This window comes from Gopherus evgoodei, chromosome 2 (genome assembly GCF_007399415.2).
Source record: "Gopherus evgoodei ecotype Sinaloan lineage chromosome 2, rGopEvg1_v1.p, whole genome shotgun sequence".
NCBI classification, from domain to species: Eukaryota; Metazoa; Chordata; order Testudines; family Testudinidae; genus Gopherus; species Gopherus evgoodei.
Window position 1 is genome coordinate 244,540,229 of NC_044323.1, and position 26,790 is coordinate 244,567,018.

The 26,790-nt window shown below is 44.8% G+C and overlaps 1 protein-coding gene across 1 annotated transcript in view; it reads left to right on the forward strand.

The window, feature by feature from the left end:
* The first annotated feature begins 4,620 nt into the window (after positions 1-4,620).
* ZBTB10 (zinc finger and BTB domain containing 10) overlaps positions 4,621-26,790 on the forward strand; it is a 33,885-nt gene continuing 11,715 nt past the window's right edge. Inside the window, exons 1-2 of the mRNA XM_030553331.1 lie at positions 4,621-5,607; positions 17,941-18,838. Coding sequence (XP_030409191.1) covers positions 4,621-5,607; positions 17,941-18,838 — 1,885 coding nt within the window. The remainder of the gene's footprint in view (positions 5,608-17,940; positions 18,839-26,790) is intronic.

Genomic DNA, 26,790 nt, shown 5'->3' on the forward strand with positions numbered 1-26,790 from the left:
TCATTTGTGAACTGATCCATTTTGTTGGCTGGGAGAGCTGACTTGAGGGCCTCTGAATTGTCTTTTATACCACATTCCTTGGTGCTGTTTGAGTTTGCATAATTTAGCCAAACTGATTCTTTTAGACTGAATTTTAATTATTTTGCCTCTTTAATTTTAATTAATTGCTTATTTAAGTATTTAACCTTTTAGTATAAAAGGTTTAATACTAAAATGTCTTGTGATAGCGCCCTATAAGCAAAGACTTGAAGCAAAAACTCTGTTCTAGAACACTGTACCATGTGTTGCAGAATTTTGTGCTAAAAATATGATTGTATTATAGAAAGTGTGTGTGTGTGTGTGTGTGGTGGAGGGGGAATGGGAGGTTTTTGCAGCTGGGGAGAAGACAATTGGGTTTCCGGCATCCGGGAAGGTCTGGAAGTCAGTTTGGAACAAGCACATTAGTTGGATGTTTCTGCTAAAATGATCACCTTTAAGGTGATATTTGGATTGTCATAGTTGCTATCTACACTACAGGCCTATATCAGCGTAACTATGTTGCTATGGATGTGAAAAATCCACACCACTGAATGATGTTGTTATACTGACCGAACCACACCATGTAGATGCTATGTCAGCAGCAGAGCTTCTCCTGGCAACATAGCTACCATCTCTTGGGGAGGCAGATTAACTACACTGACAGGAAAACTCTCTCCCAACAGCTTAGAGCAGGGGTCTCAAACTCAAATGACCACAAGGGCCACATGAGGACTAGTACATTGGCCCGAGGGCTGCATTACTGACACCTCCCAACCGCTGCCCTCGGCCCCGCCTCCCACTCCACCCCTTCCATGCGGCCCCATCCCTGCCCTGCCTCTTCCCACCCCTTCCCTGCCTCCATTCCAACCCCTTCCCCGAAATCCCAACCCAACTCTGCCCCTTCCCTACCCCCAGGGGGTGCAGGAGGGGTGTGGGATGTGGCAGGGGCTCAGGGCAGGGAGTTGGGGTGTGGGGTGCAGGAGGGATGAGGGGTGTGGCAGGGGGTTGGAGTGCAGGAGGAGTGCAGCAGGGGGCTCAGGGCAAGGAGTTGGGGTGTGGGGTGCAGAACGAGTGAGGGGTGTGGCAGGGGGTCAGGGCAGGGGCTCAGGGTGCAGGAGGTGTGCAGCAGGGGCTCAGGGCAGTGGGTTGGGATGCGGGGTGCAGGAAGGCTGAGGGGAGCGGCAGCGGGCTCAGGGCAGTGGGTTGGTGCAGGAGGGGTGCAGCAGGGGGTTCAGGACAGGGGGTCGGGTGCAGGGTGCGGCAGGTGGCTCAGGGAAGGAGGTTGGGGTGCAGGAAGGCTGCGGGGTGCAGCGGGGGCTCAGGGCAGGGGGTCATGGTGCAGGATATGGCAGTGGGTTGGGGTGCGGGAGGGGTGTGGCAGGGGGTCTGGGTGCAGGTTGCAGCAAGGGGCTCAGGGCTAGAGGTTCGGCTGCGGGAGGAGTTCAGGGGGCGGGCTCCCTGCCTGCCTGTCTGCCCTGCCCCTGCACAGCTCGGGGGAGCGGCTGGAACATGGGGGAGCAAGGGCACAGGGATGTGTGCGCTGCTGTTGCTTCAGGCACCGCCCCCAGCAACTCCCATTGGCTGGGAACAGGGAATCACAGCCAATGGGAGCTGCTGGGGGCAGTGCCTGAAGCAGCAGCAACACATACTCCTGCGCCTCTCCTCCCCCAGGTTCTGTCCGCATCCTGGAGCAGCACGGGGGTAGGAAGTAGGCAGGGAGCCTGCCCTGCCCCCGGGCGTCAGGCCAGAGCCATTCTAGGTAAACACTGGGAGTGGGTGGGCAGCAGAAAATAACCCCATGGCCAGCATGTTTGAGACCCCTGGCTTAGAGCATCTTTTTTTAAAGCGCTGCAGCTGCACTGATGCAGCATTTTAAGGGCACATCTACACTTAAAACACTGCAGTGGCTATGCTGCTACAGCGCTTTAATAAAGATGCTCTAAGCCGAAAGGAGAGAGCTTTCCTGTCATAGAATAGAAACACAGAATATCAGGGTTGGAAGGGACCTCAGGAGGTCATGAAGTCCAACCCCCTGCTCAAAGCAGAATCACTCCCCAACTAAATCATCCCAGCTAGAGCTTTGTCAAGCCTGACCTTAAAAACCTCTAAGGAAGGAGATTCCACCACCTCCCTACATAATCCATTCCAGTGCTTCACCACCCTCCTAGTGAAAAAGTTTTTTCTAATATCCAACCCAAACCTCCCCCACTGCAACTTGAGACCATTACTCCTTGTTCTGTCATCTGGTACCACTGAGAACAGTCTAGATCTATCCCCTTTGGAACCCCCTTTCAGGTAGTTGAAAGCAGCTATCAAATCCCCCCTCATTCTTCTCTTCTGCAGACTAAACAATCCCAGGTCTCTCAGCCTCTCCTCTTAAATCACATGCTCCATCCCCCTAATCATTTTTATTGCCCTCCGCTGGACTCTTTCCAATTTTTCACATCCTTCTTGTAGTGTGGGGCCCAAAACTGGACACAGTACTCCAGATAAGACCTGAGCAATGTCAAATAGAGGGGAATGATCACGTCCTTCGGTCTGCTGGCAATGCCCCTACTTATACAGCCCAAAATACTGTTAGACTTCTTGGCAACAAGGGCACACTGTTGACTCATATCCAGCTTCTTGTCCACTGTAACCCTTAGGTCTTTTCTGCAGAACTGCTGCCTAGCCATTCGGTCCCTAGTCTGTAGCAGCGCATACGATTCTTCTGTCCTAACTGCAGGACTCTGCACTTGTCCTTGTTGAACTTCATCAGATTTCTTTTGGCCCAATCCTCCAATTTGTCTAGGTCCCTCTGTATCCTATCCCTACTCTCCAGTGTATCTACCATTCCTCCCAGTTTAGTGTCATCTGCAAACTTGCTGAGGGTGCAGTCCACACCATCCTCCAGATCATTAAGGAAGATATTGAACAAAACCAGCCCCAGGACTGACCCTTGGGGCACTCCGCTTGATACCGGCTGCCAACTAGACATGGAACCATTGATCACCACCCGTTAGCGTAGTTAATCCTTCTCCTCAAGAGGAGATAGTTATGTCCATATGGGGATGTTAGACTGGTATAACTACATCACCCTGAGTGATGTAGTTATATTGATACAGGTCTGAAGTGTAGACTTGCCCAAGATTAAGCAAAGTTAACACCCTACTGCAATGAAATGGGCTTTTCAGAACTATTGTTTCAGGTACAGATGCCGATTTTGGTTGGGACCTATTCCTGGATATTTCATCACTTGACATAATAAAATTAATCTTTAATTCCTCCAGGACAATCCGGGAGCATTGGCAACACTTTCAGGTCACATGCTGTATCTAGCATATTTCACGATATCGTCTTATTTTGGGTTGTTTTCAAGGTTTTTTTCCCACAATTATGAAATCTAGAATGATTTTTCCCTGTAAAAGTGTTTAAATTCTGAGCAAAAAACAGAATCTGCTACAAATTTGGTGACTATAGTATTGTAGGATAGGGCCCGAACTATTTTACAGCATGAACTTTAGGTCTGTATTCATAAATATAGCACCCAAATGGAAAGGAATTAAGAAATGCTAGCTCAGTTTTGGGTGAGGTTAGAAAACAAATGCAGCAGGGACTGCTATGAATGCTACAAGACCATTATTATAACCAATATAACCTGTGTTTTCAGATTTGTTAATGATTACTGCTTGTAATGCACACTGAGACCATTGACCTGCCCACCCCTCCCTTCCCCTGAACTGAATTATGGAACCCAGGTAATCTATGCTATTAGAGAGTATGGCTGCGCAGGTATAAACACGCAGGGCGCTCTGTAATTGGCCTGCATGATGTAAGACCCATGGCAATCATACCTACTCAGTTCAGCACGTGTGTGACCTTTTCTTTGAATTCCCATTTCACAACAAGCGCAAGTAGCTTAGGCACTCGGGGCAGTGCTTTTCGGAGCAATTACCCGCGCCTGGCACACTGTACCTCGAAGGCGCGCGGTGTGTCGCCACCATCACCCACAATAAGAAATCAGGGCCCTGCAGGCACCCTTTCTGAGACACAACATGGGGCTCGGCATGCATAGGCCACCCTTGGTGGGCTGCAGCTCGTGGCTAGTAATGGCAGCATAAGGAAAAAGAGAGAGTTGCGCTACCGGAGGTGGGGGGGAGGCAGAGACTTGCGCTGTGCTCGGGGGGGCGGGGTGCGCCGCGCGGGGAGGTGCAGGGAGCGCTGACTAGAACCTGACACTCACCAGCTGTTCGGCCTCGCGCTCTCCCTCCCTCTCTCTCTCTCTCTCTCTCTCTCTCTCCCCCGCCCGCTCAACCCCCCTCCCCCTTCGGTGGCTGCCCCGGTGCATTGTGGGAGTAGTCCGTTGTTCATTTGCCATTCGACCTGGGCCGGGGCCTGTCGGGACGGAAGCGCTGCCGAGCCGGATCCATTGTGGGGAGCCTGCGGCGGTACAGGCCAGACCCGGGTCGGACTCGCCCCTTTGTCTCTCTTTGTTCCCTGGGCAGGCCGGGTCCCAGTTTCCCCGTTAGCGGGCAGAAGAGTCGGGCGGGCGGGGAGCGGCGGTCGCGAGTCAGAGCGCGAGGCGGGGGGCGCGAGGCGGACGGGGGGGCGCGCGCGCGCGCCATGTTCGCGGAGATGAACCGCAGGACGCTGGCGTTCCGGGCTGGCGGCCTGGTCACCGCGGCGGCCGCAGCGGCGGGCGGGGGAGCCGCCGGAGGCGGCTCCTCGAACAATAACACGGGGGGTAACCCGCCCGAGGCCTGGGCCCGGCAAGAGCCCGAGCAGCTGAATGGGCGGGGGGCGGACGAGGACGTGGAGCTCGAGGGGCTGGAGGCCGAGGAGCTGGAGGCCGCCGCCGAGGGGAAGGAGTTGTTGCTGTTGCCCCCGCCCCAGGACGCAGTCTCCCCTGCGGCCGCCAGCGGCCCCATGTTCGCCGAGAGGAACCGCAGGACTCTGGCCTTTCGGGGGGGCGGCGGAGGGCTCCTCTCCGGCCCCTCCGCCGCTAACAATGGCTGCGAGGCCCCTGCCTGGCCGCGGAGGCACTTCAATGGGCGGGGGGCGGACGAGGAGTTGGAGCTGGAGGGTGCCGAAGGCCTGGAGCCCGAGGGCCTGCTGGAGGGCAAGGAGCTGGTCCAGGACGGGGGCTCCCTGAGCGACAGCAGTGACGACGAAGAGGACGGCGAGGGGGGCAGCCTGGGCGATGGCAGCGGCGCCGAGGGCGGCAGCTGTAGCAGCAGCAGGCGGTCTGGAGGCGATGGGGGGGACGAGGCGGAGGGCAGCAGCGTGGGCGCGGGGGAGGGGGAGAGCATCAAGCATTTCCCGCTAGCGGCCAGGCCCAAGTCTCTGCTGCAGAAGCTGCACGTCTCCTTCCAGGGCTCCTGGCTCAAGGAGTTCCCATGGCTGCACTACTGCCAGGAGACCGGCCTCATGTCCTGCGCCTGGTGCACCGCCGCCGCCTCCGCCCCTACCGACATCAGCATGGCTGGGGGAGGTGGCGTGGGGGGGCACGACGAGCTCTGCAAGGGCACCCGCAACTACAAACGAGCCCTGCTTCTCAGACACCACCTCTCCGCCGAGCACCGCCTCAACGAACCGGTCACTGCAGAACAGGTACGGTGCCACAGGGGTTAGGGGGTGTGTATTCGTGTTTGGGGGTACCGGCCAGGGTAGTGTTGAGTGGGGGTATCCCAGTTCCCTGGTGGAGACTGTTTCACATGTCTGCGTGTCCGCGTGTGTAGTTTAAATGGTTTCCTCCGTCTCTCACTGTCCGATAGGGGTGCGGAGCACATTCTGCTCCAGTTCCCACATCTTCTGTCTCCAGTATGCAGATTACCCTGCATTCTGCTTCAGGTTGAAGTATCGAATAGGCCTTTCTAGGTCAGGGGTGCTGGAACAGTTTTTATAGTGGGGGTGTGACGAGCCATTGAATCAAACTGGAAACCCTGTATGTAATGGAATCCACTTCAAGTCAAGGCCCCTAGTTCCAGCACCTGTGGTCCAGACACATTAGCTGGGGGGGTATACATAATAGTTTTACTTGTGGTTATACCTGGTTAACATAACTTAAGTGCTCAGGGATGGGTGACTATTTTCATTTGTTAATTTTGTTATGATTGATGTCCTTAGGAGAAGAAAATTGTATGCACTTAAATGTGTTAATATACTGATATTTAAAACTACTTACAGCTTTTTTCTTCTCTGGGGGAAAACTATAACAGTGTCCCAAAACCAGCTATGTGCAAAATCCTCTAGACACTAGCATGAAATCTGAGGGAATATTTGTTTTTAGTATCTCGGGGGTGTGTATTGTGCTCATATCTGCTTTTATATGTAATTTTTTCCCCAACATAGGTGATTTAGATTTCATCTGCTACTTTGCATAAAGAGTTTGCAATTGTATCAAGATAAACATGTGGTTTCCTGAAAGCCTAGTTAATATGCCATCTGACCCCTTTAATGCTTTGAAACTGGTGAACTCTGTGGATCCCCAATCACCCTGAAAGCAAAAGCTGTTATATCTCTTATTGGCAAGGCCACTGACATTACTCTTTTACTATATCTACCAAGTATCTAAAGGGTGTTTGAAATGTCAACAAATACATGTGCTTGACATAAAAGCTGTATTTTTATTGGACCTGGTACTTAACTGTCTACAATGAGAACTTAATTTCCTTTGTCACTGTTGATTTCTGACAGTATCTTACACTGTGGCTAAATTAACAAGATAGTGGAGTAAATTGATCACAAAATGTAAGTCAAGCATAAGGAAAGTAGTTTCTATTATATAAACTTCTCTAAAGGCACATCTGAAAAAATGGAAAGCCTTCAGCTGTATTGTTTTTGCCTTTTGATCTTGATTAGAGCTCTCAAAGCTAGGCAGGGCTAACTCTCTGGTCCAGAGGTGAATGAGACACTAAAGGAATGCCTAATCCTGTTGAATCACTAACCTCTCTGCAGTACTACTTTTCTACCTGAGTTAGAGCTGAACTGGTTTGATAATTTAAAATTGAGCTGACTACTTAGGCTCTTTAAAGAGCCTGTGGCACTTCTGGCAAGACCTGGTGTTCTAAATTTGAGCAGGATGTCAGGGTTTAAAGACAGGTATGATAAGCAAATCTAGATGCCCCTGCAGTTTCAATTGGATAGGATATACAAGTTTCACTTCACATGAACTTCCTATGCCTTTCTGTTGTGTTGCAGTTCACTTCAGAAGTGAGTAAAGTGACTTCAGTTATCTGAGCATTTTTGAATTATATACTATAAACTTCACCTTTAGTTGAAATATTTGTCTATCTTCCTAGTAAAAGCATTCTCAGAACCTTGATGCTTTGATATTGCTAATGTGATCTGTCATGTAATTCTCAAACATACTTTGTTCCTTGTCCTGTAATTTGAGGCTTGTTCCTCTGTCTCCATTGTCTTGTACTGATGTGTGTTAAATGACTAAAATTTCTATTCTGACAGTTTCCTTTGCTTTATTTCCTTACTCCTTGTGTTAACCTTTTTAGCCATCCTGCAGTTCCTATCCCTTCTTGTTATATTTTAAAATTGTTTTTGGATGATTATTTTGTAATGGTAGGTCTGGTGTAATTTATGGAAGTGGTATCTCTCCATTCTTGATACATTAATGGATTTTGCTTCTTTAATATGTTAGGCTTTTCAGATTTTTCATATGAAGGAAAATGTTTCTGATGTCGCCTTACCCAGGTGCATGTAAAGTGTATTTTAAGTGGTCATCTATCTTAAAGACTTCTTACTGCTTTCCTTCAGATTTGAACTTATTTTTTTGTATTCTGTAAAAAAAACAAAAACAAAAACAAACAAACAAAAAAAAACCTTTAAACACTAAGGCCAGATCCTCAATTGTTGTAGACTGTCACAGCTTCTGTTGAAGTTCTTTCAAGCCATTTACACCAGCCAGAGACCTGCACTTCATTGTGTTGGGGATTTTCATAACATGAATCAACCTTATCTGTTTCTTCTGTAAACTGTCAGTCAGTGCTTGTCCCATCTACTCTGTGTTTAGAGTTTGTGGATACAGTAACACTTCAGTATTCTAAATAGAGAGAGCAAACTGATCTTTCAAACACTTCTAAATATAACAAGACCTAAAATAAAAGTATATTGCTTAATACATTTGAAATTTTCCACATTCCATACCTGCTCACTCAAATGAAAACACTTGCATTATGGTGTAACATCAGATTTTTCTTTTGTACTGTTGCTGAGTAAGTAGGGAACCACCCCTGCAGGGTAGCTTTAGAGAGTTGAATTTTCAAATGGAAAGTACTGAGCTCTCTTTCCTTGAACCATTGTTGTGTGATTCTCTCCCTTTTTTCTGCTGCAAGTTTTTGACTTGTATGAATGTTCAAAAGAATAAGTAGTTTTACTGGGTAGTCAAATCTCTTAAATCGCATTTGCCATTAATTCCAAACTTAATTAACAAACTGGGAGAGGGGGGTTCTGTTATGTTTCCATTCCCATGTGTTAAGCAAACACAACAGGGATGCGATTTCTCTCCACCTCTAAATTTAATCTGGTAATACCAAAATAATAGGCCTTTAAAAAATTCCCTGATATTAAAATTTTAGAACATTGGAATATTAAGTAGGTAATTTGTGTTCCTTAGCATGTTTTTCCTAAAATTTTGAGGAAACATCATGTGGGAGAGGAAGCCTTTTAAGAGTTAGGGCTTGGCTACACTCGAAACTCCAAAGTGCTGCCGCAGGAGCGCTACTGCGGCAACGCTTTGGAGTTTTGAGTGTGGTCGTGCCGCCAGCGCTGGGAGAGAGCTCTCCCAGGGCTGCAGGTACTCCTCTTCCCCAAGGGGATTAGCTTACAGCGCTGTGACTTGCTGCACTCAGCGAGGGGAGGGGGTGTTTTTTGATATCCCTGAGCGAGAAAGTTGCAGCGCTGTAAAGCGCCAGTTTAGCCAAAACCTTAGTTAAAAGCTAGGAGAGATCTTTCAGTCATTGTCCTGGAGAAAGTACATGTGTATTCTTCACTTGACAAGCTTCAACTGCAGGACATGTTTAACAGCTGCTAATAAGACACACATGGCATAATGCCATTGTTCAAGTGAGAAAAGGAAATTGTGGGTATTAGACACTAAAGCAGTGGAAACATCTATAGATCTGTTGGGCAATAGACTCTCAAAAATGAGAGCAGTGATTTCAATTTTTTTTTAGAGAGATACAGTTCACTCGGAATGCCAAAATACATCACAAGTGGTTTCTGCAGTTATAAATTCAATGGTATTGTGATTCCATGCCTTTTAGTGAGGCACCAATCCTAAGTCCTGCCCCCCCTTTGTAAACTAGTTTTAAATAGACAATTACTGTAGGCCAAAACTGCGGCCTGCCTTTAAATCAGTTACAGTATGTGGTAGACCTGGGTGGATTGATCTAAATCAAAGCAATTTAAATCACTAAGTGGAAAGCCTCAAATTAAATAATTGATTTTGATCAGCTTTTCCTTTTTATATTGCAATTTTCTTCAGAAGAGTGCGTTCTCATATAAGCATTAAAATATGTTGATTTACAACTAAATAGAGCTTTTACACTAGATTTGATATCTTTTTTGCTATTTAGGAGGATAGGCTGTAACTGTATACATTTATTTAAGCAATTATGTAGCTTAATATTTTTAGATTCTTAATTGTACCTTTAAGTATGTTAGAAAACAGTGAATGAGATTGCTTGTTTACTAGATAATTACGTTTTTACTCATGATCTGTGTCAAGCTACGTTAGGATGGAAACTGAAATTTAATTAAATACACAAACGGCATATAACATTTATATTCATTAAAACAAACCCTTAATAAAATACATGACCTATTGTGACATGCATCCAATGAAGTGGGTATTCACCCACAAAAGCTCATGCTCCAATACATCTCTTAGTGTATAAGATGCCACAGGACTCTTTGCTGCTTTTACAGATCCAGACTAACACGGCTACCCCTCTGATACTTGACACTATTGTGCCATGTTTATAAAGAAAAAAAGTTAGAATTGGTGGAAATTATCTTTATATAGAAAAGTGGTCTTTAACTCTATTTTTTAATAGAGGCTAATGGAATCAGCATTATTTTTTTCATTTAAATGTTTTAAGAAATTATAAGTTTAGCCCTTAAAATATTTTGTATTGATTTCAGATTTCATTTTCAACAGACTAATTTTTAGAAAGAAAAATGTACTATAATTTAAATAATGAAACAAGTCTGAAATGAAATTTAAAAAAAAATCACTGATTTTTATCTGCTCTGGGATAGACTGTCTGCCTTCAAGTTTTGAAAATTTGGACTCTTGCACTAGGACAGATTTATTTAGTTAATAAGTTTTGCAGAAATGCTTTACTGTGGTCTGTGTTCCTTTTGCTGCTGTCAGTAAATGCATGTGGTAGGGGTGCCAGTTTTCTTTCCCCTCCACCTAACACTTTTTAAAGTTAGGACTTCACAGGTAACACCACAAATTCTCCCTCTCAGTCTCAAATACATTTTTGGTTAAAGGCAGAAGTTCTCTGAAAGCAGAAGAACAGTTGATGTAGTATCACTCTTGCACGTGAACCATAATTGCCTTTGATGTCACGAATAGGAGGCGGTGTTTCATTCATAAATGTTTGCGTATTCCTGTTTTAAGGATTACTTCCTCACCTTTACTTGCTGATTTAAAAGTGAGCTCTTTGAAGTAGGGATTTTCTTATCTTCCATGGCGTTTGCCACTGTGGGGCTCAATCTGATTGTCTGTTCAGCGCTACTGCAGTATAAATGTTAAATAATAAGGCAAGGTCTGTGTGTAGGCGATGCTCCAACTCTATGGCAGCTGACAGCAAAACCTTCTGAAATGTTTTCTAGAAAACGGTGGCCAGGAATTACTACACTCTTTCTTCTGAAAGGGCTTGTTTGCGGGTAGTCTTTACCTGATGGGGGAAGAACTAACTAATTGGATAGAGGAGGAAAGATGCTGCACGGCAAATGAAGCAACATATAAGGATTCTGAAAGGATAACTACTCCATTATTCTTCATCCACACATGCAAGAGGTGGTGCAAGAGTCTTTGGTCCTTTCCTACTCCCAGGAGACAGCAGACACTGATGCCAAACAAGGATCTCTGTGTTAGTTCAAGATCTCTCACTAACTTATTGCATTTTAAGAACGTTTCTTTGGAATTGCAGTCATCTGCACTTTGAGGAATTGCTATATGTTAGATATATCATATCATCTTCTTCTGAATTAATCTGAAATGCCTTTGCATCTTCCTTCCTGCTTTTTTTTTCTATAAACTAATAGATGACTAGAGCTCCTTTAGGAGAGACCGCATTAAGCACAAGTATGGTGTGGGTATACATTGTGACAAATGGTTTCTTGACCACCATTCCTTTGCTGCAGCAACTAAGTCCTCAAAGGATTTTGAGACTAGAGTTACAAGAAGTTGGGTACTCTGAGTGGGGAGTCTGACATGGTTCTGATAGAAGGTTTTTGGGATATTATTGAGTGGATGTACCAAGGGTATTGTAAGGTGTGGCTGAGAGAACAACATCCATTTCCAGTTACCTATCTATATTTCACTATTCTGCTTTTCTTTACACATCTTGCATGAGGTCAGCTGTGAGGAGGGTAGTGATGTAGGAAAGTATAGAGTTGATTGAGTGCTCCAGCCACCAGGGAGACAGAATCCTGACCACTGCTGCAGATAAATCTTTCTTCCATTTCTGCCCCACTGGAGTAATAGCTGCTACCTAAACAGAAGCGGCTGAAACGTGATTTGAGAAGATTTGATCAGTCTTGCAGCCATCCTCTTCATGATCCACATTAGATTGAGTTTTGAGAGCTATTAACAAAATACACACATTATTTTAGAGTTGTGGAAAATGATTTCTTAGTTTATGGTGCTAACCAACTGTATCTCTTGAGGCCTTTCTGGAAGACATCAGTTTTAATTTGAAGATCTGTTTTAGTCAAACACAAGTTATTGGGTTCAATGCAGGGGTAACTGGGTGAAATTTGGTATGTGTCACACAAGTCAGTCTAGATGATATAAATGTTCCTTCTGGTATTAAAAAGTGTGAATTATAGTTGGCAATGATAGCATGTTTTTCTCTTCACACTTTGATTACTGAAATTCTAGCCTGTGGCCTCCTAAATCTCTTAGCCAGAGTCCAACCTGTTCTGAAACATCTGTGGCCTTTTCCTAACTGAGAAATAGAGTTGCATTAATCATGTCCTGAAAGACCATCTCTGCCTGATTTTGCTACAAAATTTCTGCTGCCGCCTTAGTATTCTTCTTGGCAATATTCCATCTAAATTAGGGCCACCCTGTATATCCCAGTCTGCCAACTCTTCCCTTTCCAATTTTCTTTCCAGTTCCTCCTTGTTCAGCGCATACTTCTTTGCTCTTGCCACATCATCTGTTGACTTCACCATCCCTTTTAGAAAATTTGAGCTCAAAACTCTCCAGTGTGCTACTTACAGGTTTCCACTGTCTGCATTGACCTATAGTAATAATACTTCACTGCCTGGTGCCTCTTTGTCGTTATTCTTCAGGAATTGTTACAAGCAACTTTGAGATACCCTTATCAAAAACGCTATATAAATGCAAAGGTTGTAGTAATTCCCTTGTTAACACTTATTTACACATTTAAACACTACTATAATGGCAAATCCTTGTGCAACATTTTAAAGATGTTTCCTGGTTTAGTAATTCAAGCTTTTGTGGTATTTTAACACTTGCGGTAATCACCTTCAGTACTCTTTCCACTTGTTTTTCTGAATTAATGTCTAATGGTGAAAGCTGCCACTGTACAATCATAAAATCATAGGACTTGAAGGGACCTGTAGAGGTCTTCTAATCCAATCTCTCACACTCAGGGTGGGACTAAGTATTATCTAGACTATCCCTGACAGGTGTTTGTCTAACCTCTTAAGAATCTCCAATGATGGAGATTCCTCAACCTCCCTAGGCAGTTTATTCCAGTGCCTAATCACCTTGACAGGAAGTCCTAATGTCCAAACTAAACCACCCTTGCTGCAGTTTAAGCCCATTGCTGCTTGTCCTAGCTTCAGAGGTTAAAGCTGGAGTGGGCAAACTGTGGCCTATGCTGTTTTAAGCTGGCTGGCTCGCGAGCTGCACCATGTGGCTTGGCTCCGCTTCGGCTGGGGCACTGGGTCAGGGGCTGCACCACGCGACTGGGCCCTGCTCTGATGCTCAGGTCCTACATGCTCCAATGGCCCCCTCCAGTGCTCCAATGGGAGCTGCAGCAGTTGTGCCTGCAGATAGGGCTGTGTGCAGAGCCACCTGGCTGCACCTTCATGTAGGAGTCGGAGAAGGGACATGCCACTCTTCTGGGAGCCACTTGAGATAAGTGCCGCTTGGAGACTGCACTGCATGGTCTCTCTCCACACTCCTGCCCCAGCTCTGATCCCCCACTCCTGCTCTCTGAACCCCTCAGTCTCAGCCCAGAGCACCCTCCTACACCCCAAACTCCTCATCCTCCACCCCACCCCAGAGCCTGCATCCCAAGCCCAATTTTGTGAGCATCCATGGCTCGCCATACAATTTCTATTTCCCGATGAGGCCCTCAGGCTAAAAAGTTTGCCCATCTCTGTGTTAAAGAGAATAATTTACCTTCCTCTTCCTTGTAACAACTGTTTATGTACTTGAGAACCTGTTACCATGTACACTCTGCGCCATTATCTAAATAATTGATGAAGAAATTGAATAGAACCAGTCCCAGAACTGATCCCTGCAGGACCCCATGTTGATATGCCCTTCCAGCCTGACTGTGATCCACTTGTGATTACTGTCTGGGAATAGTTTTTTTCCAACCAGTTATGCACCCATGTTATAGTACATCTATCTAGGTTAAAAGCAGCAAAGAATCCTGTGGCACCTTATAGACTAACAGACGTTTTGGAGCATGAGCTTTCGTGGGTGAATACCCACTTCCTCAGATGCATGTAATGGAAATATCCAGGGGCAGGTATATATATGTGTGCTAGCAAGCAAGCTAGAGATAACGAGGTCAGTTCAATCAGGGAGGATGAGGCCCTGTTCTAGCAGTTGAGGTGTGAAAACCAAGAGAGGAGAAACTGGTTCTGTAATTGGCAAGCCATTCACAGTCTTTGTTCAATCCTGAGCTGATGGTGTCAAATTTGCAGATGAACTGAAGCTCAGCAGTTTCTCTTTGAAGTCTGGTCCTGAAGTTTTTTTGCTGCAGGATGGCCACCTTAAGGTCTGCTATAGTGTGGCCAGGGAGGTTGAAGTGCTCTCCTACAGGTTTTTGTATATTGCCATTCCTAATGTCTGATTTGTGTCCATTTATCCTTTTCCGTAGAGACTGTCCAGTTTGGCCGATGTACATAGCAGAGGGGCATTGCTGGCATATGATGGCGTATATTACATTGGTGGATGTGCAGGTGAATGAACCAGTGATGGTGTGGCTGATCTGGTTAGGTCCTGTGATGGTGTTGCTGGTGTAGATATGTGGGCAGAGTTGGCATCGAGGTTTGTTGCATGGATTGGTTCCTGAGCTAGAGTTATTATGGTGTGGTGTGCAGTTACTGGTGAGAATATGTTTCAGGTTGGCAGGTTGTCTGTGGGCAAGGATTGGCCTGCCACCCAAGGCCTGTGAAAGTGTGGGATCATTGTCCAGGATGGGTTGTAGATCCTTGATGATGCGTTGGAGGGGTTTTAGCTGGGGGCTGTATGTGATGGCCAGTGGAGTCCTGTTGGTTTCTCTCTTGGGTTTGTCTTGCAGTAGGAGGCTTCTGGGTACATGTCTGGCTCTGTTGATCTGTTTCCTTATTTCCTCATGCGGGTATTGTAGTTTTGAGAATGCTTGGTGGAGATTTTGTAGGTGTTGGTCTCTGTCTGAGGGGTTAGAGCAGATGCGGTTGTACCTCAGTGCTTGGCTGTAGACAATGGATCGTGTGATGTGCCCGGGATGGAAGCTGGAGGCATGAAGGTAGGCATAGCGGTCGGTGGGTTTTCGATATAGGGTGGTGTTAATGTGACTATTACTTATTTGCACCGTGGTGTCAAGAAAGTGGACCTCCCGTGTAGATTGGTCCAGGCTGAGGTTGATGGTGGGGTGGAAGCTGTTGAAATCATGGTGGAATTTTTCCAGAGTCTCCTTCCCATGGGTCCAGATGATGATGTCATCAGTGTAGCGTAGATAGAGAAGGGGTGTGAGTGGACGAGAGCTGAGGAAGCGTTGTTCCAGGTCGGCCATGAAGATATTGGCATATTGTGGGGCCATGCGGGTGCCCATAGCAGTGCCACTGATCTGGAGATATATATTGTCATCAAATTTGAAATAGTTGTGTGTAAGTATAAAGGCACAGAGCTCAGCAGCCAGTTGTGCTGTGGCATCATCAGGGATGGTGTTCTTGACAGCTTGTATTCCATCTGTGTGTGGGATGTTTGTGTAGAGAGCCTCTACATCCATGGTGGCTAGGATGGTGTTTTCTGGGAGGTCACCAATGCATTGTAGTTTCCTCAGGAAATCAGTGGTGTCGCGGAGATAGCTGGGAGTGCTGGTGGCATAGGGTCTGAGTAGAGAGTCCATATATCCAGACAGTCCTTCAGTGAGAGTGCCAATGCCCGAGATGATGGGGCGTCCAGGATTTCCGGGTTTGTGGATCTTGGGTAGTAGATGGAATAACCCTGGTCGGGGCTCTAGGGGTATGTTGATTTCTTCTGGTGTTAGTGTATCTATCTAGGTTGTATTTCCATAGTTTGTTTGGGAGAAGGTCACGTAAGACATTATCAGATACCTAACTAAAGTCAAGATATGCCACATCTACTGCCTTTCCCTGTCCACAAAGCTAGTTACCCTGTCAAAGAAAGGCATTAGGTTGGTTTGCCATCATTTGTTGTTGACAACTCCATGCTGATTGTTACTTATCACCTTATCTTTGAAGTGTCTGCAAATTGATTGCTCCATTGTCTTTCCAGGTACTGAAGTTAAGGTGACTGATCTGTAATTTCTTGGGTTGCCCTTATTCCCTTTTTAGTAGAATGGCACCATATTTGCCATTTTCCAGTCTTCTGGAGTCTCACCCGTCTTCCATGATTTTATTTATTTATTTATTTAATGTATTTATTTATTTAAGATAATCACTAATGGCTCATATCTCTTCAGTCAGCTCCTTGAGTATTCTAGGATGTTTCACCAGGCCCTGGTAACTTGAAAACCTCTAAACTGTCTAATTAGTAACTTGTTCTTTCCTTGTTTTAGCATCTGGTCTTACTTCATTTTCACTGGCATTCACTCTGTCACTTTCTGTTATTGTCCTGTGTCGTCCCCCACCCCTCCTTGAGTAACATGCTTATCCTGTCTTTGGTCTTCCTTATTTCTAATTTGTAGGATGTTTCTTGTTACCTTTTATGTCTCTAGCTGGTTTAATCTAATTTTGTGCCTTGGCCATTCCAGTTTTGTCCCTGCATACTTGTTTATATTAATCCTTTGCAGTTTGACCTAGTTTCTGGGTTCTTTTAGGATTCTTTTGAGTTTCAAATAATTGAAGAGCTCCTTGTTAAGACAAGGTCTCTTGCCATACTTCCTATCTTTCCTACACAGTTGGATAGTTTGCTCTTGTGCCCTTAATAATGTCTTTTTGAAAAACTGCCAGCTCTTGAACTGTTTTTTCCCCTTAGACTTGCTTCCTAAAGGATCTTACCTACCAACTCTGAGTTTGCTGAAGTCTGCCTTCTTGAAATCTTTTATCTTTATTGCGCTGTTTTCCTTCTTACCATTCTGTAGAATCATGAACTCTGTCATATCATGATCTCTTTTACCCAAGCTGCCTTCGACTTTCAAATTCTCAACCAGTTCCTTTCCATTTATCAAAATCTAGTCTAGAACAGCTTCTCCCCTGATAGCTTTCTCAACTTTCCAAATAAAAAGTTCTCCAATATATTTCAAGAATTTGTTGGCTAATCTGTGCCCTGCTGTATTGCTTTCCCATCACTGTCAAGTCTTGTTTTGGATGATTTTGTTAGCTCTTATAAACAAACCTCATCTGTCTCCTCTTCCTGGTTAGGTGATCTGTAGTAGACCCCTAGCATGACATCACCCTTGCTTTTTACCCCTTTTATCCTTACCCAGAGACTTTCAACAAGTCTGTGTCCTAATTCCATCTCAACCTAATTTTTAAGATACAAAGCAACACCTCTTCCCTTTTTCCCTGCCTGTCCTTCCAGAGCAAGCCGAAACCTTCTATACCAATATTCCAGTCATGTGTATTACCCCACCGAGTCTCTCTAATGCGAACTGTCATAGTTGGAAAATTAAATACTTGTTAAAATATTATCTTGAGAGTTAAAAAATATGCCCAGTAGTGCACTAGCTTTTATAAATTGTCATTAGAATATAGTTTATTACTAAATGTGATCTGCAAAGGAAGCAGGGTGGCATTTGTATTCATTTTGCTTCCATTTGTTTGTGGAAGGCTTATAAGGAGGGAGGAAGGATATACTGGGAATGTTAGTCCTGTCTCCCCATTTTTATTTGAGGCCTCCATGTAAGACCAGAGAAATGGTGTGAGGGAGTCTTCATAGCTCTTATCTGAACAGTTGATAGTTGAATCTTTAATGCAAATCTCTTCTATCTTCTACTTCAGGCATTTGTTTTAACAAAAATGAACACTTTAAACACCCATGTAAACACCATCAGTGGCTTGCATTTAACTTCTGTGATACATAAAGCTCATCTGCCCCCTTTTTCCTGTAAACTGAAAAAACAGTAGAACTGGCCTGAGTTTCTAATACATAAGGAAACTTTCTGGAAAATTGTATTTTATGTTGCCTTTATGACGCAAAGAAACAAAAAATATAAACCCCATTTTCCTCTGTTGCATATTTAAAGTAAGTTAATTTTCATATCCTGTTGGCAGCAGTGAGGAAACTAAGAGTTAACTTTTTTTCCCCTCTAATTGCAGGAGTCAGAAATACCATCGGAATTGACTAATGAGGGCTACTGCGACTACAGCAGTAGGCCAAATGAGAACTCTTATTGCTATCAGCTGCTGCAAGAACTAAATGAACAGAGGAAGAAAGGTATTCTTTGTGATGTCAATATTGTGGTGAGTGGGAGGGTCTTCAGAGCTCATAAGAATATCCTGGTTGCCGGCAGCCGTTTCTTTAAGACTCTGTACTGCTTTACAAACAAAGAAAGCCGTAACCAAATCACTGTTACCTATTTAGATGTTGTTGCTGTTCAAGGTTTTTCTGTCATATTGGACTTCTTATATTCTGGTAACCTTGTCCTTACAAGCCAAAATGCCATTGAAGTGATGTCAGTGGCCAGCTATCTTCAAATGACTGAGGTTGTCCAGTCCTGTCGCAATTTCATTAAAGATGCCTTAAATATAAGCATTAAATCAGAAGCTCCAGAGGCTGTAGTAGTGGATTATAACAGAAGATCGGTTAGTCGGGATGGTCTGCCTTCATCAAGGGATCAGAAAGTTGCCAGTTTCTGGGCAACACGGAATCTTACTAACTTGGCAAGCAGTATAAAAACTGAAAATGATGGTTACTGTATTGATGAGGGCCAAATAGAAAACTATCAAATGAATGACTGTAGTTGGGTCCAGGACAGCTCACCTGAAATGGCTGAAAATGAATCTCAAGGTGAAGGAAAAGTATTTGTGTGGAATGACATGGCCTCACAGGGACAATCAGTTCAAGAACCAGGAAAAGCAAGAAGGAAAAACCAAACTACGAAGAGATTTATTTATAATATACCACCTAATAATGAAGAGAATTTAGAAGATTGCTCTGTGATGCAGCCGTCAGTCTCCTATCCAGAAGATTTGCAGTTTATTAAGGAAGAACCAGGTAAATTTTAACTAATATATTGGATTATCCAAGTGTTACTGTTGTATCCATTCTAGGATAACCTCACTTCTATAAATGCTTATTAGCTAAGATCCTGCAACAAGCAGTAAATCAGTAGACAAAATGAATTGCAAATATCTGACAGTGTTGCAGTGAGTCTTATCTAATGTAAACATGCTTACTCTGTTTTGATTAGTGTAAAAAAAAAAGGCTGATTGTTTTGTGTGCAGATGTACGCTATTGTCAAAATACTTGTAGATGCTGTATTAAAACTTACGGTTCACATTGGTGAATACCTACTTTCTATAATCCTCAAGAGCCAGTTATCAAATAAACGAAACAATGTAACATCAGCTGGTGAAAACTTTCAAAAAATTATTTTGCTTATATAAATGTTTAGTTGTATATTCTCTTGGCTAGCACATTTCAACTATCCACCATGTGTAACTTAGTCTGTATGATGCTTTAAAATCAGCAGTTGGCTTCTAACTTGAAAATAACTGAGTTTAATTGCCTAGTCAGATGCTCTCCTGCAGTGGGAAGGTTGATATCTGCTAGTGACTTATCTTTTGAATGATCATCCCTTTGCTCAGTGTATAGAGAAGCTGCATTTTGACTTCACACCAGTGGTGATCAACCTATGGCCCTTGAAGAGATGTTTCACTTTTTTATTATGAATTGAAAATGTGTTCTTTGAGCCACACTTGCAGTGTGGTGCATGGGTGGTGTGGTGTGCCAGTCGCATTGGTATGGGCTAGTGTTGGATGGGATCACCTCCAGCTGCATGCCATTTCTCAGGAGTAGTTGTAATGTGAGCCAGTAGTGTTCTGAACGGCTCCTTAGTAGTTCCCCAGGTGGCTGCCTGCTGTATTACATGAGGGAGTAGAGTTGCTTTGGATGCTCTGTTGTCTGCTTCCTTGGTGAGCTGCAGGTGCTTTGTGGTGAACAGACTAGGAACTTGACTGACCCTGCCTAAATTTAAGGGATTGACTTGCAAAAAAAGAGCTGCTCCTTCCTCATGCAGCCAGATAGGGCAGCCTAAGAAAAGGGTAAAGAAGCTGAGAATCGGTGAGCTATAGGTCTCAAATTGTCTGTCCAGCCCATGGCCCCTCCAATTAGTTTCAGCTAGTAATGGTCCCTAAGCAACCATATGCCAGATGGGGATAGCTGGAGCACAGCATACTCAAACTATTCCTCTCCTTGCTCCAACCTATCCACTGTTGAGAGCACTGCATTTGGGGTGTGTAGGAGCAGTTATGCTGGATCTGTGCTGTTATGGGCTTTCCACATATGAGGATACCCCAGGCCCGCAAAACTCATAAACCGGCAAGGGCCACATTACTCCGAACAAAACAGCTGAGGACCAAAACCCCCTAGCCCCACGGAAACACCCCCTGCAGGACCTCCCGGCCCACGGAAACACTCCAGCCCTGCAGAAACAAATCCAACTTCCCCAGTGCTGCCCCACCAGAACAGCTGTGGGCCAAAAAGGAAGGTTGGGGGTGGGGAGGTGATACTCGATTTTAAATCAATCGGGGCTCCCAGCTGAAGAGGTGGCTGGGAGCTGTCAGGGGCAAATTACATGGCCTGGGGCTCTGGCAGCTGGGGGAAATCAGAGCTTTGCGGGGCTGGGGCAGGGATTTAAAGGGACCAGAGCTCCTGCCGTGGAGGGGAGCCCAAGCCCTTTAAATCTCAGCCCTAGCCCATCCGCTGGAGGCACGGGCCGGGATTCAAAGGGCTCTGGGCTGCCTGCAGACGCCGGGGAGCCCTGAGCCCTTTAAATCTCAGCCGCTGCAAGGAATCTCTGCCAGCAGCCCGGAGCCCTTTGAATCCCGGCCACGGCTGGGATTTAAAGGGCTCTGGGCTCCCTGCTGCTGTGGGCAGCTCAGAGCCCTTTGATTCCCTGTCACAGGTCGCACAGTGAGCCTCCGCAGGCCGCATGTTGTGCAGGCCTGGGATACGCGCAAATGCCCAGTTGTTAACGACTTCCATTTCCAGAATGAGGGAGAACAGCAACATTGCTTGATTAATATTAGGGAATTCAACAAGCACATTTTTATTCTTGATTCTCAGATCCTGCTGAGTCTGCTTTGTAGTGCCACCTTCAGGTAGACCATGCTTAGTGACTTTGCTCAGAATGAGAATGGACTCTTGTGTCAAAGTTTCCAGCTAGTAACCAATAAAGAGTTTGCTAGAAATAATTTTTCCAGAAAGAGCAATAGAACCCATGCTACTGAAGGAAGTTTGAGTGGGTTTTATTAAAAGTATTTCCTGGCATAAGTGTTCAGTATCTTTCATCCCATTTTTATGTGTAATACTAATACATATTTTATTTGCTTTATCAAATGCTGCTGCAGAATGAGCAGACTTTTTTATTTCAGCTGCCCACAAAGATGTCTTTTTTTCTTTTTTTTTCCCCTCTCTTCACCCCCACCCTGCCCTGAGTAGTTAGTTTGAGAATTCAAATTATTCCACAAATGTGAGGGTAATGTGCACTGGAAAAACATTGAATTTGATCTGCCATTATACTACTTACTTATTCAGCCCTTCTAAGTCCCTCTAAAGCCGTCACTAGTCTTAACTGCACTAACCAAAATAACTTGGTCATCTTTAAATGTTTCTACCTCATTGTTCACTCCTCCTTTAGATAATCAATAAATATTTTAAACAGTACCAGTCTTAAGATGCCTCAAGGTTGAATATTGCAGTTAACCTCTTGCCATGTTGAAAACAAACCATTATCTTATCCTATTGTTCTCCTAGCTAATTTTCAGTTCACTTTAGCATTTTGCTCCTTACCCCAGTGAGTGCTTAACTTCCTGTAATAGCTTTTTGTGAGAAATTTGTGGGGACCACGTTAAAATGAATTGCAATTAAAGAAATTTGGGATCCATGGCTGCGACTGCATTATATGCAAATTCACCCTTTATAGACGTGCGTTCTAGCGGGGGTTGGTGTATTTGTGCTTGGTTGTGAGTTGAAAATGTTCCCTGTGCTAGCTGCAGTGGTCCCATGGATGTCATATTTGAGCTGAAAATAAGTGCAGTGTAATGCATTTAAAATACTTTTTCCTTGCCCTTAACTTTCCACATGCTGGCACTACTGCCACATCTCCTCTAGGGATGTACCCAGCAGGGAACTTTAGGATGACTTCTGTCCCCTTTATGCTGCTTGAGTGGCATGGGACAGTCCGGTCCAAAGCATTGTGGGATGCAGCTCATGGCCAAGCTCCCATATTAAGAGCTTGAAATAATGAAAGCCACCCATTTCAAAGTGGTCTGAACTCCATATGCATACTCAGTTGTCTTGAAAAGTGGTATGCTTCATTGGGGTGCAAAGTAGGCTTCGGTGGTGCAAATTTTGGGATCATGTGATCCTGGCCCAGAGAGTTCTCAGGAAAAAAGGGCTGGTGAATAGACTTGGACTGTTTTTAACTTGTGTGCACACTTCTGATTTAAACCGACACTGCTCACCAAATAGAGCCATTTGAGCTAGTGTGCAGCAACTGAATTCTAAGTTGGAAGAGCAATATTTAAAAAGTTTGATTTTGATCTTGCTCGGTAAACGGGTACATATAGGGAATGTGCACCAGAGAAAATGGCTTGTGCATGTGAACAAAACACTCCACTGCTTACACTTCTCCCTGGGGAGAATTAGCGAACAAACATGATAGTCATGTTGCTTAGTGCACTACTGAAAGGTTCTCAGATATTGTGCTAATGAGCCTGGTATAAAAACTTGTATGAAATAATGTGCTCTGGCAGCCTTTATGCTCGCTGGCCCTAGAGCTGATATAGTACATGACAGTCTTGGAATGAAAGGTAGCACAGATGACCCATAACCTCATGCACTATCCATTGATCTGATTGTTCAAAGGAGTAGATGAAATTATCTTCTGCTTAGGAAATCCATCAGCTGTACCTTGTGTAAGAGAGCCTGGTGGTGAATGTTGCCGTGACCAGAGGCAATATTGGCCAGCCACACTTCTGACTTAATATGCTAATAATATTGTCAGCCAAAAACAGTGGCGGATTTTAAAGTTAGCGGGGCCCTGTGCACAGCTTCATTTTTTGGGTCCCCTCCTCAGGACCTAGCCAAGAAAAAGAGCATTATTCCCCATCCCTCTGTTTTTCATTCTTTCTTTCTTCATCCTCCTCCTATATTATAAGTAATGGGATGTAAATGAAAATAGTGAGGTCCCTTGATTGGGGCAAGGCATTGGGGTGCAGGGGGCAGGCTCTGGGAGGAAGTTGGGATGCTTGCTCTGGGATGGGGTTGGGGTGGAAGGAGTGAGGCGTTCAGGCTATGGGAGGAAGTTTGAGTGCAGGGTGCAGCCTTGGGGTTGGGGTGTGGGAGGGCACGGGGGGTTGTACTTACCTCAGGTTACGTGGCTCCCAAAGCAACCAGTGCGCACACCCCTATGGCAGTGGCTCAGGGGCAGAGGATCTCCATACGCTGCTGCCTGCAGGCGCAACCCCCCCCCCAAGTTCTCATTGGCTGCAGCTCCTGGCCAATGGGAGCTGTAGAGTTGGCATTGGGGGCAGGGGCAGCGCCTGGAGATGCAGCCCCCCCAGGGGCCACATGGACATGCCAGCTGCTTCTGAGAGTTGTGCAGAGGGAGGGTGGGGCAGGAAGCCACCTTAGCCCTGCTGCTGGCACATTTCTGCATGCCCCTTGAGGGGAGGGGGGCATCAGGTCTCTGTGTGCTGCCCAGGGAGGAGCAGCATGCAGAGCTGCCTTCCCCCCCTCCAGGGGCATGCAGAGACATGCCAGCAGCTGGACGCCTCTGGGAGTGGTGTGGGGCCACCGGCCACGGCATGCAGGCAGCCTACCTGCCTGAGCCCTGCTGTGCTGCCAGCCCAGACTTGGGGACAGATTGTCATACATTTGTTCTGCATTTTGTGGGGGGGACTTGTCATTTGGGGGGCCCAGTTCCAATGCACTGAGTTTCAACGTAAATCCACTCTTTGGTATAACCTTTTGGCCAATCTTTATCTGTCACATTTCTATTAATGGATTAAGACCAATTCAACTGTAGAAAGACACTTGTGTGGATGATAGTTTCCATAGGGAGCCAAGGTTAATTCAAAAAGTAACACATGAGGGTACTGAGGCTGCCAGATGTTGGGCATTGGTATTAGTTTGTTAGTAAAATGGTAGCAACAGCATCTCTTCTCTGGCTGTGATGCTGGAAGACACTTGACTGCACTGTTCACAAGCCCTTCTTAGGGGCTCAATAAAAGCATGGCGATTTGCCATGTTATGAGAGAGACCATTTTTCTCCCAAAAGAAAAAAGGCAGTGTCCCTCAAAGACTAAGAAAATGAAAGCCACCCATTGTTTCCTTGGGGTTGTTGTCCAGTTATCTTTGACCAAAGAGGTTAAATAGTACTTAATATATCCAGAATCTGGGTGTTTTGTCTTGCTCTTCACACAAGGGTCAAGAGGCGCAAGCCTCCTAAATACAAACAGCAAAAGCTTCTTGGTCTTCTAAAGGTTTCAGAAAGACTAGCAAGTCTGTGATGTGTGCCTTAGAGGACCTATCTCTTAAAGGGATATTAAGAGTCTTGTGCATCAAAAGGCTCTGCGTTGTTGGGATATGGAATCTTTGCTTCATAGAAATTCTTCTCTTGAATTGCCTCCAAAATGGCTCTTTAGAGCCCTTCTCAGGGAAGTTCTCGTCTTCCTGGGTTGACATGCTTTAAAAGAAATCCTTTCTGTCAAAAGCTACACTGACCTATAACTCTGGACTAGGGAAACTTTATGGTCTAAAAGATGGCTAGGACATTTGATTTGCCAGGAACATCTGCATATTCTGGGTAGTTCTGAATGCACCGAGGAGCTTCAGGTAATCTCAAGGTGGTCCTGATTCAGGTGGATGGTAAGGTCACAGTCTTGTAAATAGACTAACTGTGCCAGGAAATCTTGAGACTAAGCAGTATTCTATAGATTTTCTTAGTTTGCTTGACAGCAAAACTTGATCACTGACTGAAGCCATGAACTCTTATTTGGGGTAGTGAATCAGTTTTGTGTGTGTGTGGGGGTGGTGTTTACTGTGTCCCCATTCGCTTAAAAAAAAATTGTTTATAATGGGTCGGCCACCTTTCAGAAGTGGTGTGCCGATTTTTCATTTATTTAGGTTTCATGTGCCAGTAATACGTTTTAACGTTTTTAGGAGGTCTCTTGTAAAGTAAATAAGGTTTTAAAATGTTTAAGAGGAGTCATTTGAAATTAAATTAAAATGCAGAGCCCCCTGGACTGGTGGCCAGGACCTGGGCAGTGTGAGGTGCCACTGCAAATGAGCTTGCATGCCACAGGTTGCCTACTGCTGGTTTATAACAACCTAGAATTGCTCTACACATGACACCAGAAAGATTGGACTGGCAAGATTCCTTCTGTCCACTAGAGATGGGTTACTATGGGTTCCTTTGCTAAACTACCTCTATACAAAAATCCTGACCAACCTCTGAGTCAAAGGCTTAATGATCAGAATTAATGTTCCAACCAAACACCAATGTGACCTCCATTCTTTCCTCTTTTCTTCTCCCCCCTACCCTCCATCCAGATCTCTGTCCCTGACAATGCCATTTTATCTGCCACTATAGCACATAACTGGGATGTGTTCAACTCTATGCTTGACACTAAGTCTGCATCATAGCTTGCCCTTTGTTCCTTCACAACGCTCCAAAGTTTTGACCCTTTCTGGCATTCATCATCTAGGAATTTATCTCTTATTTTAACTGCAGCAAACTCCTTCTCTTTGGCTTTCCTGAGATCCATCTCTCCTCCTTAAGTCTATTAAAAAAGCTGTTGATTAAAAGTAGCTTTCCTGACCTTGTCACTGCTTTTTTTTTTCCCCCCAGTATCTCTGATTCTCCCCTTCTCCACTGTATCAAACTTCTGGTCTTTTATGCTGTTTAGGCCATCCAGTTTCGCTGTCCTATCTTTTCTTTCAAAGGGGTAGCAGGTATAAATATACAGCACATGAAAAGATGGGAGTATTGAATTGGCCTCGTTAGCACCACAAAATAATTTTTCCCCCTGTTAATATTCACCCCTTCTTGTCAACTGTTGGGAATGGGCCACATCCACCCTAATTGAATTGGCCTCATTAGCACTGCCCACCCCTCCCTGCCCCCCCTCCCCACACACTTGGTAAGGCAACTCCCATCTTTGCACGTGCTGTATATTTATACCTGCTTGCTGTGTTCTCCACTCCATACATCTTATGAAGTGAGTTAAAGTCCACGAAAGCTTATGCCCAAATAAATTTATTAGTCTCCAAGGTGCTACAAGGACTCCTCATTGTTCTATCCTTTCTTGTATCTTTACTGTGTTGTTCCATCAACAAAGTTAGCCTCTGTCTCCCCTCTCCAAATGGCTTTAATGCATATAATATTGTTACTGACCCTCTCATTAAATTACTTCTAAGTCACTTTCAAAAAGCCACCTCCATGATACCTACAATAAACTGTAACTGATAGCTGCTAGGTAAGTTGCCTCTTCATTTAACTCATTTGCTGTTTGCATAGTTCATTTTAACCTGAATAGTGACTGCTCTGGGTGCATAATGTTGCCTGTCTCGCCTTTCTTGTCTACTACCCACTTATTTCCTCTTGTGTTAAACATGACTGTAAAATCTTTGGGCAGTTATCTCCTACTAAATACTTTGTGGAACACCCTGTACCAAGTGACCCTGTTCCTTGTTGTGTAGGAGTCTGGGCACTACTGTGTTAGCAGTAAGAATCCTAATTGTCGCTTATTGGCTGAGGCAAATGTAGTTCTCTGTCCTTTCAGTGTTCTGGTTGCCCACTATATCTTCCAAAAGTCTCTCCATATCTGGCGATATCGAAAGTTCTCTAACACAACTGAGGATGTCTGTCTGTCTATATAGAAGACGTATCAGTTTTCATCTGATTTCAAGTTACCCTATCTGCCGCATTTTTTTGAGAT